Raw genomic sequence first — 16,371 nt, forward strand, 5'->3', positions numbered from 1 at the left:
AAAAAAAAAAAAAAAAAATCAGAAAATTGTGTTTTTTTTTTATTTTTTAGTGGAGAGATCATGTTGTGGTTATAACCAATTCTTATTACCTTCCATGTCTTGATTCTGGCACCATTTGTAGTTCCTCTGAAGCTGCAATTCCGAACGTGCACTTCTTCCACTGTGTGATTGCCTCCACCAATTCCTAAACTTCCAATGCTATACAGCTCATGCAGTGACGAGTGCAGAGAATTCGAAGCCATTAGATAATAATTGAACTCAGATATTTTTTCCAGCAAAAAAATAATAATAATAATAATTGAACTCAATATACAGAGATACTACTTGTGAGACCATATTGGTCAAGCTTTTTTTTTTTTTTTTTTGGGAAAAATGTATCGCACTGTCATTTATAATTTATTGGAACCATAGGTGTGAAATGAACATGATTTATGCTTTTCATTAATTAGTATTCACATAGTTTAAAGTTACATACGCCTAAATTGTGTTCGGCAAGATCGATAAGAGGCATAATTTCAGTCTCTATGCAGACAATTGATTAAGAATAAACGGGTACTAATGACAATAAGTTGCATGTGTTCAAAATTATCTTAATTTTTTTAAAAAAATTTGTTTAAAAATGTAATTAACTTATACATGTACACATATAAATGTTATACCTAATTCCATGACCTGGACCACATGTTACATGAGTTATGTTGATGTAGGACGAGCCACTCTTAATAGAAATACAGTCGTCACCTGTAGAGTAAATGTTTGTTAATTAATATAACTGCTAATGTTAACAATGAATGTTGTATTTTCAAGTAACTATTGAATGGAAAAAAAAAAAAAGAAAAAGAAAAAAGAATACCAGTTCCGATAAAAGATTCAGATATGCCAATTTGGGAAGAACCAGAGATGACAATGCCATCAGTGTTTGGACTGGTGCTAGGTGCGCGTATATGAAGGTGGTCAACAAACACATTACGGCAGCTCTGAAAGACAATGTGTTTGTTTGGGCTGTTTACTGAAGTGAATCCCTTCAGTTGAAGATTGTCACAACGGTAGAATCGTAGACCCTGCCACATACATTATTTTTCAATATTCACGTTAATATCAACGTATAAGGTCGAGTTCAATTCGGCTATCGTATGCACCGATCATATTTTTACACCTCATTTTATTGCTTAAACATCTTTAGTGTTTAGTAAATTTAATTGACATGATGTGTTTTTATCATAGAGACCGTCAATGCGATAACAAATTAGAGATCGTATAAACACTATAATTTAATTATGTCATTCTCTATTGTGATAAAACTTCAAAGGCATTCCGATATATATCGTTAGTTTTGTGAACGAAAATTATTGCCATGTAGTAGAGGAGTTCTTATCATATTAAATATAATGACAATTATAGAAACTTCCACTACTTACCGTAGGTGCTTTGCAGCCTGGATAAGTTGCCTGCACGGGGAAAATAAAAAGATCTTAGTAATTTTTTCTTGAAGGAAAAGTACTAATCTAATTAAATCATTAATGGCAAAAATTATGTGTTAGTTGCACATTTTTTACCTTTCTCCACCACATTGAGCCGCGACCGTCAAATGTTCCTGTTCCACTAATGACTAGATTGTTCACTTGTACGAAATGCAGCCATCTTCCATATTGGCACCCTGCTTTCCATCCAGCAAGAGTTTGTGGTGCCACAATGTTCCCGTCGATCTAGCCACCCAAAAAAATAATAATAATAAAAGGAGTACTAAATTAATTAATCAAGATAGAATAATCACAAGCAGCAAAAAAAATAAACAAATAATAAAATAAGAGATGCAGTTATCCCAAAATCCTTTAACCCTTGCCTATGAGATGTTATACAAAATCCTCAATTTCCCCAAAAAAAAAAAAAAAAAAAAAAAAAAGAACTATGGTAACAAAGAATTTGTCACCAAGGATATGAAACTCAAATCTCTGTTGCAAGAAATGAACAAACAAGGATTTATGTTGTTCGGTGTTACCACCTACATGAAAAAGCACCAGCAGTATTTCTTTCTTCCTTTTCATCTGTCATGAGGCCCTTCCTCATTGATCTCTTTCTTATGATTTACAGACAAATATCAAAGAAAATCTTACAATTACAAGTCAGCTCTAAGAAACTGGAGGTGCGGTGCTTAGTTTAGAAGTGAATGCCATGATTTCTATCTCTCACCGCCTATTTACACATTATCTTAGATTTTCTGTTCAATTTTTGTGTCTCAAAGGTGTCTAATAAACCATAGAATGCCACATCATTTAAATAATTTGAAAAAAATTTAAAACGCTTTTTGACTAATCTTTTAATGCTTTAATGTTTGAGTCTATTTAATGACATTGATAAAATATGAATGGTGAAGACACCATTTGAGACACCAAATTAATCCGTACGAACACATTGGCTAATCAGACTTTCAATTTTCCCTCTACTAATTCTATTAGTGCTAACGACCTAATTGCCAAATCAGCTTACTAAAAAAGACGACAATATTATAACCAAAACGACAATCAACTTTATGACAGGAAAAATAGTGCGGAAATGACAAATGAAAAAAAAAAAAAAAATCGCGCATCATGATAGGGAAAAACACCTCTCTAGATATCTTCATAAATATTTACCTGAATTCGAATGCTGTCGGACTTACAAGGGCCGTTGAATGTAAGAGGGTTGAGCAAATATGTCTGCCCCTTTGGGACTCGAATAATTGGTGTGCCTTTGTTCGTTCCACACGCAGAGTTCCAAGCCTTTAAGAATGCCTTTTTTTAACATATACGTACGTGCAGAATTTAACAAGTATTAGTAATCGGTAATTTGTGTCACATATTTTACTCGATAATTCCCATGCACATAAACAAATAAATAAATAAAATTATTACATTTTTGGACATAAGTATGTTAAAGTAAACATTTTATGTAATTATTTCAAAAAAAAAAAAAAAAACGGTCGTGCTGAAAAACTACTTGGGAGTCATCGTTTTGGCCATTCCCTGTGGCACCAAAATCTTGCACGTTGTAAATGTCTTGGCTATATCCAATGCCTAAACAACATGAGTAAGCAATGACAATAAACCCAAGAAAGAAGCTTCTCACGTCCTGCATGCAGAAGAATTTGACAATAATAGTGTTATAGTATATACATACAATATACATACAATGTTCATAGGAATGAAAATCAAAAGAATACAAGGTCAGTAGAAATAGTGAAAGGGCCGTATATAGATTTCTCACCATTGGTGTAAACCAGATCAGAACCAACAGCAAAAAGAGTTATGATTTGTAAGGGATTGTTATATGGAATTGGATGGCCTCCTCTCTTCCATTTCCTGTACATATACAAGTGGTGTTTAACTAAGGTTGATTTTTTTTCTTTTTCAGTTGTCTTTCATTTTTATTTTATGGTCATAAAGATCCGTTTTGATCACAGTATCTATAAAACTGGCCTGAACTTCTTTCTAGTGAGAATGACTTAGATATCTATGTCAAATCCGGATTAGTTTCCATTTTTCTATTTTGCGCACTTGGTATTAATATGTGGACTCAATAGCAAGAGAAAACCAGGTTCCTACTTTTTTTAGTTGCAATATACATTAAGACCACCATAAAACTGTGGGTGTAAAGGTTTTGTCCGATGAATCTCTAGGAATTAAGAGCAACTTATATTAGATTGTCTCAGTCACTTATAAATGCATCAGATTACATGCTTTTACGATCTTTCATAAGGAGATGTATCATATAGAAAGAAATATTTGGATGGGATTACAGTTTGTGAGAAGTCAACTAGAACGAAGCTTCTACAAAAGCAATAAAATTTATAAGGCAGATATAGGTGTGATCCTTGAATTAAATGAGGTCATAATCGTGGCACGCTTATTACTAAAGCCGCCTTAGATTTCATTAAGCAACAATATCGAAGGAACTAACATTAGCAAGACCGCGATAATTCAAAATGTTGAAGAAACCAACATTAACACCTACACGTCGCATACTGGGTTTTGATCACGGCAGAGAGCTCTCTCTCTCTCTCTCTCTCTCTCTCTCTCTATTTTCTTTTCTTTTTTTTTTATTAGCAAAGGGAAAGTTATAGATGTTTACAACTCCTTCAGTAATGCTTCAATTCCGTCTCTTTATTCCACAAGTAGACCAAAGTCAATTGCTGACTTGATTAATTGCAAAGGTGAACAACCAAACCATAAAAAAATATAATTGAAAAGGCAATAGAATAAGAGAAATTAAGATAATTGTTTCTCTTTCAAGTATTTAATTGATTATTAGATATGTAATAGCAAACAATCGCATTCTTTCTAGTGTTTACTAAAATTTGGAATAGTAATAATTATCAATAAATCACTAAAAGATCTTTTTACACAATTAAATAAATTATATAGTTATTAAGGGTAGATAAATAAATATGAATTTATTCTCTTTAACATAGAATCAATATCAAGAGGGCAAGAATTAACATTTCCTTTTCTCATTTCCTATATTATATAGAGCCCACTAATACTTATTATGATTTTATAAATAAATACATTATTGGATGAGAAAGAAAATCATCACTTTTCCTTTCTCTTTGATACGAATAACACACTCACAATTTTTTTTTTTTAAATCAAGCCATTAATTGGTTATTACTAATTAAGCCTTTTTTTTTTTTAAATGTCACCAAATCAAGGCGCCAAAAGAAAAGGAATCGGCATGATTAAACAATTTAAGAATGATAATGATACATTGATGCTTATGTGAACTGTTGTATTCAATTATAGAACTTTTGAGCATAAATAAGAAATAATCACTTCCGCCCAATTTGATGAGTGCATTAAGAGATGCATTGCCATTGAGGCAAAACTGAAGTTCCATACAAAACTGCTCGGACAGAAATACAAAAGTCGTAGCAACTGATCAACGCTTGACCCATTGGAAGCTCTTTCTTGCTTTCGCTTTGCCTGGTTTTTTCCTTTCAACCATACGTGGGTCCCTCGTCAAGAAACCAGCTGTTAAGAGAATGAATTGGTTTAGAGAATGCTCAAGCAAAAACACATTCAAAAATAGAATACACATATTTCCCTAGTCCCTACGGAGTGCAGAACAATCAACTTTTCAACCGTAAAACAAGGCGTCTTCAATTTCTATTTGTTTCAAGCCTCATTGAATTCCTAATGTCCTCTTATTAAATCTCAATTCAATCTAACCATAAAGAATCGAAATCAAACTAAATCTCAGGATGTTTGTTTTCTATATTCATTCCTGATTCTGAATCATAATTCATGATTCTCTACAGTGTTTTTCTCTCACAAAAAACACACGTAAAACGAGTGGTTCTGAATCATAATTCTAAATCCACGAATCAAACGTCCACTTCAATACCCCTTTTTTTCTAGGTAACACGCAACGCAGGCTGATAACATATCAGACAGGGGCCACGAATATACCTGCTCTTAGTGGAGGACGGAGGTCTGGTTCCCAGTTTTGCAAAGCCCTGCTGATCCCTAAAAGAATTGCTCCAACTTGACCTGGAATTAAACGTGATGATTTTTTTCATCTTCAAAAAAAGGAGGGGCAAGAGCCTTTCAGGACAACTTAAAACTCATACAATTTAATCAGCACTGGATTCACAAACGGGAACAAAACACAAACACACAAGGGCGCCCGTTACATTAACAATTGGATCTAATCTGAAGCCTACAAGCCAAACTAACATGTAAGCAAGTTCTTCCCAACTTGGCTTTCCTGACTAAGTAATTATTCACTGGATCGGGTGTACCACGTTATTTTGCTTATGTGGTTTTGCTTATGTGGTACATCCATCTAATGAAGAGATAACTTTTGACATTTTGTTTATATCAACTTTTTATAGTTGTGTTTTTCTTTCTTAATGTGCATTGCATTAATTGTTGAGTTAAAACCACCAAAATTAAGCTACTTAATTCTCTTATACTAATTAATTAATTTTAAATAAATATATTTTTTTGTTTCTAAAATAGTATTATTCGTTTTGCCTTTTAAAAAAAATATATTCATTTTGCTTTTTACTACGACTCTTGCTATATCGTATATGTATCAGCACTGCAAGGGTTAATATCTTTAAAGTTTACAAGAAAATTTAAAAACAACGCTTGAAGTTTGTATACTTTTTTTTTTTTTTTAATCGGTAAGCACCCTTTGAGGTTGGGGGGCCGCAGCTTAGTGAGAGCCCAAGGAGGAGCCCACAACGACTCCATCCAACCCCTCGGGGTTTGAAGTTCGTATACTATCCACCTTTGAAGTATGTAAAGATTGGAGTCTGAAAGTATCCATGCTGAACTTTAATGCAACCAATGAAAAATTTATTCCTATTTCTTTTGTTTGTACATCCTCTAATTTCTCATAACACATAATGTGCAAACAGGAAAAAATGAAAATGTAAATCACATATAATAATTTAGCAAGCGTAGTTTTTAACTTTTATGGTAAAACTTGCAGCCGATACATAGAAGACGTATAATATCCTCTACATGATGGAATAGCAAAAGTCGTATTAAAAATCAAAACGTATAATACTATTTTAAAAATAAAAATTAATTATTAAAAATTAATTAATTAGAATAAGAGAGTTTAACAGAATAATTAGGGTCATTTTGACTCAATAATTAATGCAATGTACGTTAAGAAAAAAAACACAAATATAAAAACCGATATAAATAAAATGTCCAAATGTTATCTCTTCATTGGACGGGTGTACTACATGAGCAAAATAGCGTGGTACGCTCCATAATGGGGGAAAGGAGACAAATGCCCCTTAAGTGCATGGGTCATGATTTTTACCCTACTCTTGATTAATAATCTTTTTAGTCAAATAATTATACTAGCAAAAGGACATTAATTAAGAATGAGGGGTAAAAATCCATACTCATGCACTCGCAAGGATAAATTCTGCAATTTTCTCTCGATTATAATGGCATAATGAGAGGCCCCCAAAGGACCCAAACCAGTCAAAAAATAGCCTGACCAAGAAATGATGCCAATCTTTTGCTCCCTAATTGCAGAGCTTAGGTCTCTCTTCTCATAGGTAAAATCATATTTGCTAATGGGAGAAGGTAATTAAGCAAGTGAACCATGGTAGAGTTAAGAGCTGAACTACAAGCAGATAGACTTACCTGTGGTACCACCTCCTTTAACAGTACAATTGACGTCCCAAAGCCCCAATGTTTTTGTATCAGAGAAAGGCCGAAGCAGAGCAGCACGGTGATCGAGTATCGGAAAATATACATCAAAATCTTTATCGTTAATTATGAATTTTCCATCACCAGGTTGAATCCAGACGCGGGCTACACTGCATTTCCTTCTTCCTGTCGCATAAGCTCTTCCCTTATCATCCACTTTTCTCACCCTAGCTTTGGCAAATTCCTCCTCCTTCTGGCGCTCTATCTCCGCTCGTTGAGATTTCCTCAAACTTTTCTCGTACCGTAATTCCTCTATTTCAGCTAAAGGGGGCAACCCGGCCACTCCTTCCAAGTCCTTCAGCGCAATCAGGCTATCAATCATTTCATCCGTGATCCCGGATGAAGCAATAAGATCGCCAAATGCTCGATTCGGACCTAATATTAGCACGTCAAATCAGTACGACAGTCTACTTAATCATTGATCACTAGAAAGTTCTCACATTGAATATAAGAGACTTTAACTAATACCCATCAATAACATAATTGATTCAATTACATATATGAACCTTTAATTTCAGAAAATAATACTTGAAGAAAAATAAAATCAATAAAAAGTCTTCTCATGTCTCATTTCCAATGCTTTCAGCTAACGTCCGCCAACTCACAAGACGATTGTTGGAAAACAAAATTCACAGACACAAGACAAAAGATAATAACTTTTGTTCTTTCATAGCATGTAAAGGTTTAATCGTCATCGTCCAATATCCAATATACTTGAAAAAAAAAATGGAAATTAAATCTGGGAATTAACCTTTGAGTATGGCAGTGAGCACTTGTTCCTCTTTCTCAAGCCTCTTCGCCTCCTCGGCTTTGGCAATCTCATTCTCTCTTTGCTTTTCCAAACTACTAGCCTCACTCTCACCATCATCTCTCGCAACTTCCCCAATATCAAACAGGTCGCTTCTCTCCTCCTCCGCTAAATTCCAGGGCTTGTATCCCTCCGCCGTCGGCCACTCATCGCCGCCGTCGAGCCTCGTCATCGTAGCGGCATTTCCAGAGTTTTCGGCGCCGAAGAAAGGTTCGAAGTTGCCGTCGGTATCCTGAGAAAGGTTCCAGACGCCGCCGTCGGATTGATTTCTGCCATTTTCGCCGTCGTTGCTTCCGCGATCGGAGGAGAAGAATCTCGGGGCGAAAGAGGAAGTGAAAGTTGGAGTTTTGGAAACGAATTGGGATTGAGGTTGGGGATAAGAGTGGAGCTTTGAGGAAATTAGGGTTAGGGCACGGAAATGGGAGGGTTTGGGCAGAAGACGGGAGAGCATGGTGGTGTTGGTGGTGGTGAAGCACAGGATCAGAAATTGAAATGCCCAACTTCCTCGGCCTGTAAAACCCTTGCGGCGTTCTTTAGCAAAACCTTTCTTTAGAAAACGACATATCGTTTAAGATTAATTTCAAAAATTCTCTCTCAACTAGGACCTGATATCACTTTGCGATACCATTCGTTTCCTTCCGTTAATAAGTTTTCTTTTCTATTAAGTGACAAAATTATCACGTCTCATTTATTTAATAAAAATTAAAAATATAATTATATTTATATCCTCATAATTAATTAATTTTTTATTTTTATTAAAAAAATTCACTATATTTTCTTTAGCCATCATCTTCACTTTCTCTTTCCCCCTCTACCACTTTTTATAGGGTTCTTTTCTTCTTTACCCTCCATTCTACTTCTTCTCTCTTCCATAAACTCTCTCTCTCTCTTTAACATTGTATATTACTCCTTCACTTTCACTCTTCAATGACGGCTTTTGCTTCTTCTTCATTTTCGTCTTCTTCTGGTTATGCAGAGAATTTAATGACGATCATAGCTTCGTCATCGTCTTCATCGCAATTGCCCCCTCCTTCCGACGACCATTTCGAATAAAACTCTTACAATATTTCTGGAGCCTTTCATCTCTGATGATTTTGTATTAGATTCATTGTTCTTCCTTTTTTTCTTGATTTTTATGTTGTTCAAGATTTGAGTTTTCTTTCTTTAACGCTTGAAAGGGTTGTTGCAAGTTAATTTACGATAATACCCTTCGCAGATGAGTCATATACCTGACATATGACGAATTTCGTCACTCATTATAACATAAAGAAAAAACTTATTAACGGAACAAAGTTCGAAAGGAATGAATGTTACTTTTTAAAATTTTAGGGACAAAGTGTTACAATGGTTATAGTTTGATGAGAGTTTTTAAAATTAATCCTATCGTTTATTTTAACTTTTTACGGGTTTTTTTTTTTTTTTTTTTTTTTTTTTTAATAGGGTGTAATAGGGATCTTAAACCTATTTTGATGGTGACAATTTAATCCATTTTTTTTAATTTTTCGTAAAATGACCTCTAAATTTTTTAAATAGGCACAATTAAGACCTTTTCGTTCATTTCTATCAATTTTCTCGCGGAAATTCACACGTGACCCCTCACCAGACATTTTGAGTAGGTGTATAATGGTAAAATTGTATATTTGGGTTGAATTGGGCTAGAGATGCAAGAATGGGCTGGCCCGGCCAATCTCGACTCGTTATCCTTAGGCCCACGCGGGCTGGGCCGGCCCGTATAAGAATGACATCGGCCCAGCCCACACCATGAGCCAATTTTACGCGGGACTGACAGGGTCGTGCCACGGGCCAAGATGGGTCGTGTCATGAGCCTTGAATGGGTTACCCACTCGAGGTCCATCTTGGCCCATCATGGGTTTAGATAGGCCAACCCATCTAAGCATACAATTTTTAATCTTTTTATTTTTAAATTTTTAAACAAGTTAACAAATATATAAGTTTGAATAGTCAATGGAAATATGAAAATGGATATTTTATTTACGATTACCTCATTAAATAAAAACCTTTCTAAAAAAAACCTAGTACGACAAAACCTTAATAATGAAAAAAAGTACAATCAGGATAATTATACATAAGATGTTTACAAAATTACTAAAAATAAGAAAAATATGAAGATATTATGGGTCTAGATGAACTGGACTGGACCGGCCTATTATAGGCCTAGACTGACTGGGCTAGGCCGGCCCATCATGAGCCTAGACGGACTGACCCAAGCTCGGCCTGACCTATGATTTTTCATGAGCCGTGCCGGACCGGCCCATAGGCCGATATATGTTGGTTGAGCCAACCCACTAATATTTATAGACTGAGTCGTATATTGAACAGTGACGGGTCGTATCAACCCAACTTGTCACTATGTCGGATGGCCCTGGGCCGGCCACGGACCCCGGCCCCTGTTGCATATCTAAATTGGGCTCATATGTTTGCAAATCATGAAATTAGACGTTGACTCATCTGGGGTTCGTGAGAGTTCATCTTTTTCTCATCTGCGTTGGTGGGTTTTCCCAATTTCCCGTTGTTTTTCCGTCGCGGAAGGTGATGAATTTTCTTTTTTTTACTCCCTTGATTCGTCAATTTCCTCCAATTTTTGAGGGTATACCACATTGATTCGATCAGATGGCGAAAATTGATTGATTTTTTGCTCCTTTTTTTACGAGTTATTTGTCATGAGATTTGACTTTCGTTTTGGGGCATTTGTGCGAAAGATTTCTGGGTTCTGCCTGGTAAAGACGTTGTAAGCACTGTTTTGATCTGATTTCTTCTTCTGGGCAGTGAAATTTGGGACATTTCAAGTATTCTTTATTGGGGAAATTGATGCTGTAATTTAATTGAGTGTGATGGTTTTTCCAATTCTAGTTATTTCTCTGAGGACGTTTGATAGTTTCCCACAGCTAAAGGAAGTTTTTCGCTATCTGGGCATTGGAATTTAAAAAAAAAAAAGAAAAAGAAGTCATCAAATTAGACGAGCAAAGAGAGAAACCCAGACACTGAGATTCAACCACAAAGAGGAACTACCAAAACATCACCAAAATCTCTTCAACCCACAAAAATCAATGCTTAATGGCCTATAAGACCCAACAAGTTCCACTTTTTTCTCGTGAAACACCAAATTGCTCATCAAAGAACCTAAACTTTCCTAAAGAACACAAAGGGATTAACAATCAAGTTGAAAGATACGACGGTTATGGGCGAGGTTACGCTGATCTCGCGACGGCTAGACAGACTCGACGATTGGCGGAACGTGATGCGACGGCCGGGGCGAGGCTGCGATGATCTTGCAATGGCTTGGCGGAGGCTCGACGGAGAGATTTGGCATAACTTCGGACTTGATGGCTGGCGGGTGATTTGGAAGGTTTTTGGGAAAGAATTGAATCTGACCGCAAATGAAAGGAATGCATTTGAGCAACAAGGGTCTTAATTGCACCTCTTTAAAGAGTTTAAGGACCGTTTTGCTAAAATAATAAAATAAAAAAAAATCAAAACTATCACCATTTAAATATGTTAAGGATTATATGTGGGCATTTGAGCAACAAGGGTCTTAATTGCACCTCTTTAAAGAGTTTAAGGACCGTTTTGCTAAAATAATAAAATAAAAAAAAAATCAAAACTATCACCATTTAAATATGTTAAGGATTATATGTGCCAATTATATTTTTTTTGCCACATAAGGGTAGTTTATTATTAAAATAAATATTTAATATTAAATGTATAACATTTTAATTTATGGTCTTAGTTATACATGGGACTTGAAGTTACTCTAAGTATATATTTGTTTTATACCTGAGAGAAAAATACTAGTGTAAAAAAATTGAATTTAAACTTTTATGAATGAAAATACTGTAATAGTAAAACTTAAGTTGAAAAAAATTTATTGTTAAAATTATATGGAAGCTAATATGTTGTATTCAATGTCAATTATTATGTAAGGAGAATGTGATTGTCCCATATTAAATTTTGAAAAACATTTGCAAATTTTAGTGTTAGGGATTAAAATTGTTAAAAGAAATAAAATTTTTTAAAAACAATTTGTTAAAGAAAATCAAAGAGTAAAGTAATACAATACTTGGTAGTTGTAGGTGTAAACCTAACCAAAATTCCTGATTCCATATCTGACTGCACTATATAGTGAGCAGTTTGAATCACTCATCCCAGTTAAAAAAAATATTATTAACATAATACTCATAATTAAAAGTAGTAACAATGTTAATTATCTTTTATTTTGTTTTTAAAAATAAAAACGGATATGAGGGACGAGCTGTCGTTCATGTTAATAAAATGCTAGGTCGTTTTTTGTCACAACGCAATTGTCGTTTAGTGAGATTGCACGACATGTCGTTTATTATCAACAAAAACGACATGTCGTCCAGTAATGTAAAAGATAAATAAAAACTCACAAATGGTAATGAACCAAACGACACCAGAAAACACCCCCCTTCTCTTGATCTCTTCTCTTCCTTCACCTCCCATAAATTAGAAACAGAACGGAGCTTCAGCCGTCGCTTACTCGCTATCGCTGCCAGCTTTAAACCAAATCAAAGAAAACAAGTGACCGGCCATGGCGTTCAACAACGGTCTCAGATCCGTCGCGAAGCAGCTTCTCGCTACCTCCGAATCTTCTCTATTGTCCAAATCAGGTCAATCCTACTTCATATTTCCTTCGCGATTTCTTGTTTACGGCTTTCGGTTCAAAATGCTTTCTTTTTTTTGGTTGCCCTAATGCCATGTTTAGAACAATTTCGATTTTTTGTCCATTTCTATTTTTCCCATTTTACCGAACGATTTTTATTTTTTATTCTTTGGCTAGAGGACTGGATTCGATTGAATTCTTGACTTGCGGTTGAATGAATTTTATTTCGTGATTTTTCCTTAATTTCTGTTGGCATATGGTCAATTTAGGTGGGATTAGGGTTTAGATTTCATTTTGTGTTTTTAGGAGTCATTTGGAGATATTAGGGTTTGGAAAAGGGGTAATTTTATCATGTTTGAATGGGTATTTTGGGGATTAAAATGAGAATAACAAATCGCAGAAATTTTCTAGTGTGTAGCTATCTTTTGGATTTGGAGTTTAATTTTCCGGAGTTTTGGTTATCGGAATATGTACATTGTGGGGTTGTAATAGCGTAATAAGAGGTAGAAGATTGGGATAAAATTGGTCAGAGTTTGAAAATTGGGGCTTTTGGTTGTGAAACAATACCCCTAAAAAATTATCGTATGTAGAAGATGCAAAATTTAGAAGAGAACCTGTGTTTTTATTGTTGATTCTAATTCATAAGAGCTACAAAACTTGTTAACTGATTTGGAAGTAGTATATAGTGCTGTTTACTGTGCTCTGGATTATGGTTAGTTTCGTTTGTTATTATATGTTTTTTGGCATTGGAAACTTGTTACGCAGGGTTTCTGCGCTGTTTGGGGAGCAACTTTTTTTTTTTTACTTTTTGATTGAATGTTTGGAGATCAATAACAATTATAGTTGATCGTTTGAAGGGTGAAGCAATCTGTTTCCATTGTTGAAGCTAATTTATGACGAATGGTCTATCTGTAGATGATGAAAGCATATGGATTCCAGTCATTTGTAGTTTCTCGTTATATCTGATATTTTGTTCTTGTTTACTATTTGTGTACTTAAAAGTTCTGCTTTTCTGTATAATATAAATATGTCATTGGTTCTTATGAAATTAGAACTTAGCATGATTGGATTCCATAAGAATTGCTTGTAGCTAGAATTGAAAACTGTTCTCCGAAAAGTCATGTAATCTGTTTGTGTATTGTGTATTTGATGGATTGATCCTTTTAGAATCACTAGACTAGATATGTGAACTCACTACTATAGTTAGGAATTTTCGTCTTTGGACAGGGACTAGAGGTTTCCACTCAACTGGAGTGAAAAGGATGGGTGAAGGACATGCACATGGCCATGATGAGGCTTACTACTTACACGCCAAACACATGTACAACTTGGACAGGATGAAGTACCAGAAAGTGAAGATGCCTCTTGCCGTCTTCACTGCCTTTAGCATTGGTGTTGCTGTTCCCGTTTATGCAGTTATTTTTCAGCAAAAGAAGACTGCATCTGGTTAGCTTCTCATAAAATGCTGTGTCATCTGCAATAATAGGGGTGGCTTTCGGATTCCTTTCTAGTAGAATATTTTGTGGATTTGAGCGGTTTGCGGCTCCCATACATTTTGGTGTTCTTACTCTTTGCATTTGATTGAACTAAGTTTCCAAATCCGCGACAGTCAATAAGATATTGTTTAATGATGGCTTCAGACTATATGCTCTTCTAAAGGTATAGCATCAACATCCCGTGGATTTGAGATGCCTCTTGTGCACATCATTTTTCGCAGTGACAAAATTACATTCTTTTTTTTTTTAGACTGCTCGATAGTAAAATTTCTTTATGCTTTCTTTTTGTTTGGAGTCAAGTTTGCTGCTGTATTTTAGACCGGATATGCACATGAGAGCTTCAAAATGCACCTCCATAAGTTTCGAAATCTGCTACAGGGAATAAGATCTTGTTTAATGATGGCTTATGACTATATCTTCTTTATGCTTTTTTTTTTTTTAAAAAAAAAAAGAAAATTAGGAAATGTACCCTCTTAACTCGCCTTTAAAGGAAGAAAGTACGAGCAAGGATTTTATAATGTGTAACAAATTATGTAAATCTTTATGTTGAGGAGCATTCCTCGAAAATTTCTCTCTCTCTCTCATAATGTGTAACAAATTATGTAAATCTTTATGCTGAGGAGCATTCCTCGAAATTTCCCTCTATCATAGCTAAGCTGTTTAAAGAAATTCAATGGCGTGATAGGCGAAGGTTTAAGTCCGGTAGTTGTATTCTCCTGTTAATGTAACCTTTTTATCGTTATATTTACTTCGCCGATTATAATTTGTGATTTGAGCTAAGTGCATGATTGAAGTTACAATTTAAATTGGAATTAAAACTGAAATAAAGTTACTGTTTAGGAGTGCACATGGGTGATTCAACCTTCCTCTCAATTCAAGTTATGAGTGTTCACTTCACCAATTTCACAATTCCAACCACCACCCCCATTTAAGTTGGGAAATGAAAAAAAAAAAAACGGAAATTAAAAAAAAAGTATACTACCAATTCGCAATAATGTGCGTATAATGTTATGCACAAAAATCCAAAATTGCAGATAATTGAATTTGCAACTATAATCTAACATAACCTATTACAAAACAAATATTTCATAAATGGTCACTGATACGTATTTATTTAGCGATTGTTATTTTCACCATGCGCCTGCCACATAGTTCTCGCTATTTCATCCCTCATAAGGCCCATCTCCCTTCGACTCGCGGTGTTTCTTGGTCTTTCCGTACTCAGATCTGGGTTATGATTTTAATTGACATTCTCATCCACGTTCAGGGGGTCAATTTCACTTACCAGTACCCCATATTGTAAGTATTGATTTATGAAGCTGTCATCATGTTGATACATAGGTACGAAGTTATGTATCACAGCACAAGCAATAGGTATTCTAGCTTGTATCTTCATCGGGTAATTGTTGATTATCTTTAGAATGCGGAACCTCGCTTTCCACACCCCGAACGTCCGCTCGATACAATTCCTAAGCGATGAATGAGTGTAGTTAAATAACTCCCGCTCACTACGAGGTCGACCTCGACGTGCCCTATACTCTTGCAAGTGGTACGTACAACCACGATAAGGAGCTAGGAAACAACTTGTGTTGGCGTAACCGGAGTTTACTAAATAAAATTTACCTACATGGTGGGAACACAAACTGTTTTAGCATACTTGTAACAACTTTTTAAACCCACACAGATTCAAACTCGAACTATTACCCATTTTAGGATTTGTGTGTACCTGGTGGAGGGATAGGGAATTTCTTTTCTCGCGTTTTAAGTGCTGATTCAAGAACTAGTGCGTAGTGCGCGGAACCCTCCCACCCGGCAAGCATATATGTGAACTTCATGTCTAATGAACACACTCCCAAAACATTTTGTGAGTTGAATCCCTTCCTATTTCTCCAGACCTCTACATTTTCTGGCGGCGTTACACATGGAACGTGCGTCCCGTCAAGCGCGCCAACACAGTTCTGCGACAAATAGAATAAACGTTATTATGACTCTCAAAATATTGTGTTGTCATAATGTAAAATACGAAGAAGAAAAAAAAGGAGAGATATGCCTTACATCGAACCAAGGTCTGTACTTGTTCCCACTTGCCTCAATAAGTGGATCGATGCTGTTAAAGTCAGGTGGCTTAATAAAATCATAGCGCAGACGAAATATGGCATTTAACACTACCATGAAGTACTTTGAAATTGTAGCCCCCGAGTGTTGCCATTG

The 16,371-nt window shown here is 35.3% G+C and overlaps 3 protein-coding genes across 4 annotated transcripts in view; 1 reads left to right on the forward strand and 2 right to left on the reverse strand.

Annotated features, from left to right (window-relative positions):
• The window catches only part of LOC21386308 (probable polygalacturonase At3g15720), a 7,541-nt gene extending 4,195 nt beyond the window's left edge, over window positions 1-3,346 (reverse strand). Inside the window, exons 1-8 of the mRNA XM_010088368.2 lie at window positions 3,244-3,346; window positions 2,977-3,053; window positions 2,634-2,771; window positions 1,557-1,706; window positions 1,419-1,448; window positions 854-1,061; window positions 660-741; window positions 90-198 (exon numbers count right to left, since the gene is read on the reverse strand). Coding sequence (XP_010086670.2) covers window positions 90-198; window positions 660-741; window positions 854-1,061; window positions 1,419-1,448; window positions 1,557-1,706; window positions 2,634-2,771; window positions 2,977-3,053; window positions 3,244-3,346 — 897 coding nt within the window. The remainder of the gene's footprint in view (window positions 1-89; window positions 199-659; window positions 742-853; window positions 1,062-1,418; window positions 1,449-1,556; window positions 1,707-2,633; window positions 2,772-2,976; window positions 3,054-3,243) is intronic.
• Window positions 3,347-4,796: 1,450 nt separating this feature from the next.
• Window positions 4,797-8,610, reverse strand: LOC21386309 (28S ribosomal protein S9, mitochondrial). Of its 2 annotated transcripts, XM_010088369.2 has the most exons (4): window positions 7,966-8,607; window positions 7,149-7,589; window positions 5,445-5,525; window positions 4,797-5,006 (listed from the first exon to the last, which is right to left on the reverse strand). In XM_010088369.2, exons 1-4 carry the CDS (start codon window positions 8,471-8,473, stop codon window positions 4,915-4,917), a joined length of 1,122 nt encoding a protein of 373 aa, XP_010086671.1. In that variant the 5' UTR covers window positions 8,474-8,607; the 3' UTR covers window positions 4,797-4,914. The 2 variants fall into 2 exon arrangements, with proteins under 2 accessions (XP_010086671.1, XP_024023580.1); XM_024167812.1 differs by lacking the exon at window positions 4,797-5,006 and having other exon boundaries at window positions 5,481-5,554; window positions 7,966-8,610.
• Window positions 8,611-12,470: 3,860 nt separating this feature from the next.
• On the forward strand, window positions 12,471-14,446 carry LOC21386311. The gene is made up of 2 exons (XM_010088371.2): window positions 12,471-12,671; window positions 13,892-14,446. The coding sequence occupies exons 1-2, from the start codon at window positions 12,593-12,595 to the stop codon at window positions 14,113-14,115; spliced, it is 303 nt and encodes a 100-aa protein (XP_010086673.1). The 5' UTR covers window positions 12,471-12,592; the 3' UTR covers window positions 14,116-14,446.
• Window positions 14,447-16,371: the final 1,925 nt, after the last annotated feature.

Source organism: Morus notabilis, unplaced genomic scaffold, assembly GCF_000414095.1.
Source record: "Morus notabilis unplaced genomic scaffold, ASM41409v2 Scaffold681, whole genome shotgun sequence".
Lineage (NCBI taxonomy): Eukaryota > Viridiplantae > Streptophyta > Magnoliopsida > Rosales > Moraceae > Morus > Morus notabilis.

What these genes read in the sequence shown, in the direction of transcription:
- LOC21386309 (XM_010088369.2), bottom strand. Translation starts at nt 8,473, where the DNA reads ATGCTCTCCCGTCTTCTGCCCAAACCCTCCCATTTCCGTGCCCTAACC. An exon ending in TAAAGGAGGTGGTACCACAG is followed by an intron (nt 5,526 to 7,148) that starts GTAAGTCTATCT and finishes GTTTAATTCCAG; the next exon opens with GTCAAGTTGGAGCAATTCTT. An exon ending in CCGTCCTCCACTAAGAGCAG is followed by an intron (nt 5,007 to 5,444) that starts GTATATTCGTGG and finishes TTCTCTTAACAG; the next exon opens with CTGGTTTCTTGACGAGGGAC.
- LOC21386311 (XM_010088371.2), top strand. Translation starts at nt 12,593, where the DNA reads ATGGCGTTCAACAACGGTCTCAGATCCGTCGCGAAGCAGCTTCTCGCT. An exon ending in TTCTCTATTGTCCAAATCAG is followed by an intron (nt 12,672 to 13,891) that starts GTCAATCCTACT and finishes GTCTTTGGACAG; the next exon opens with GGACTAGAGGTTTCCACTCA.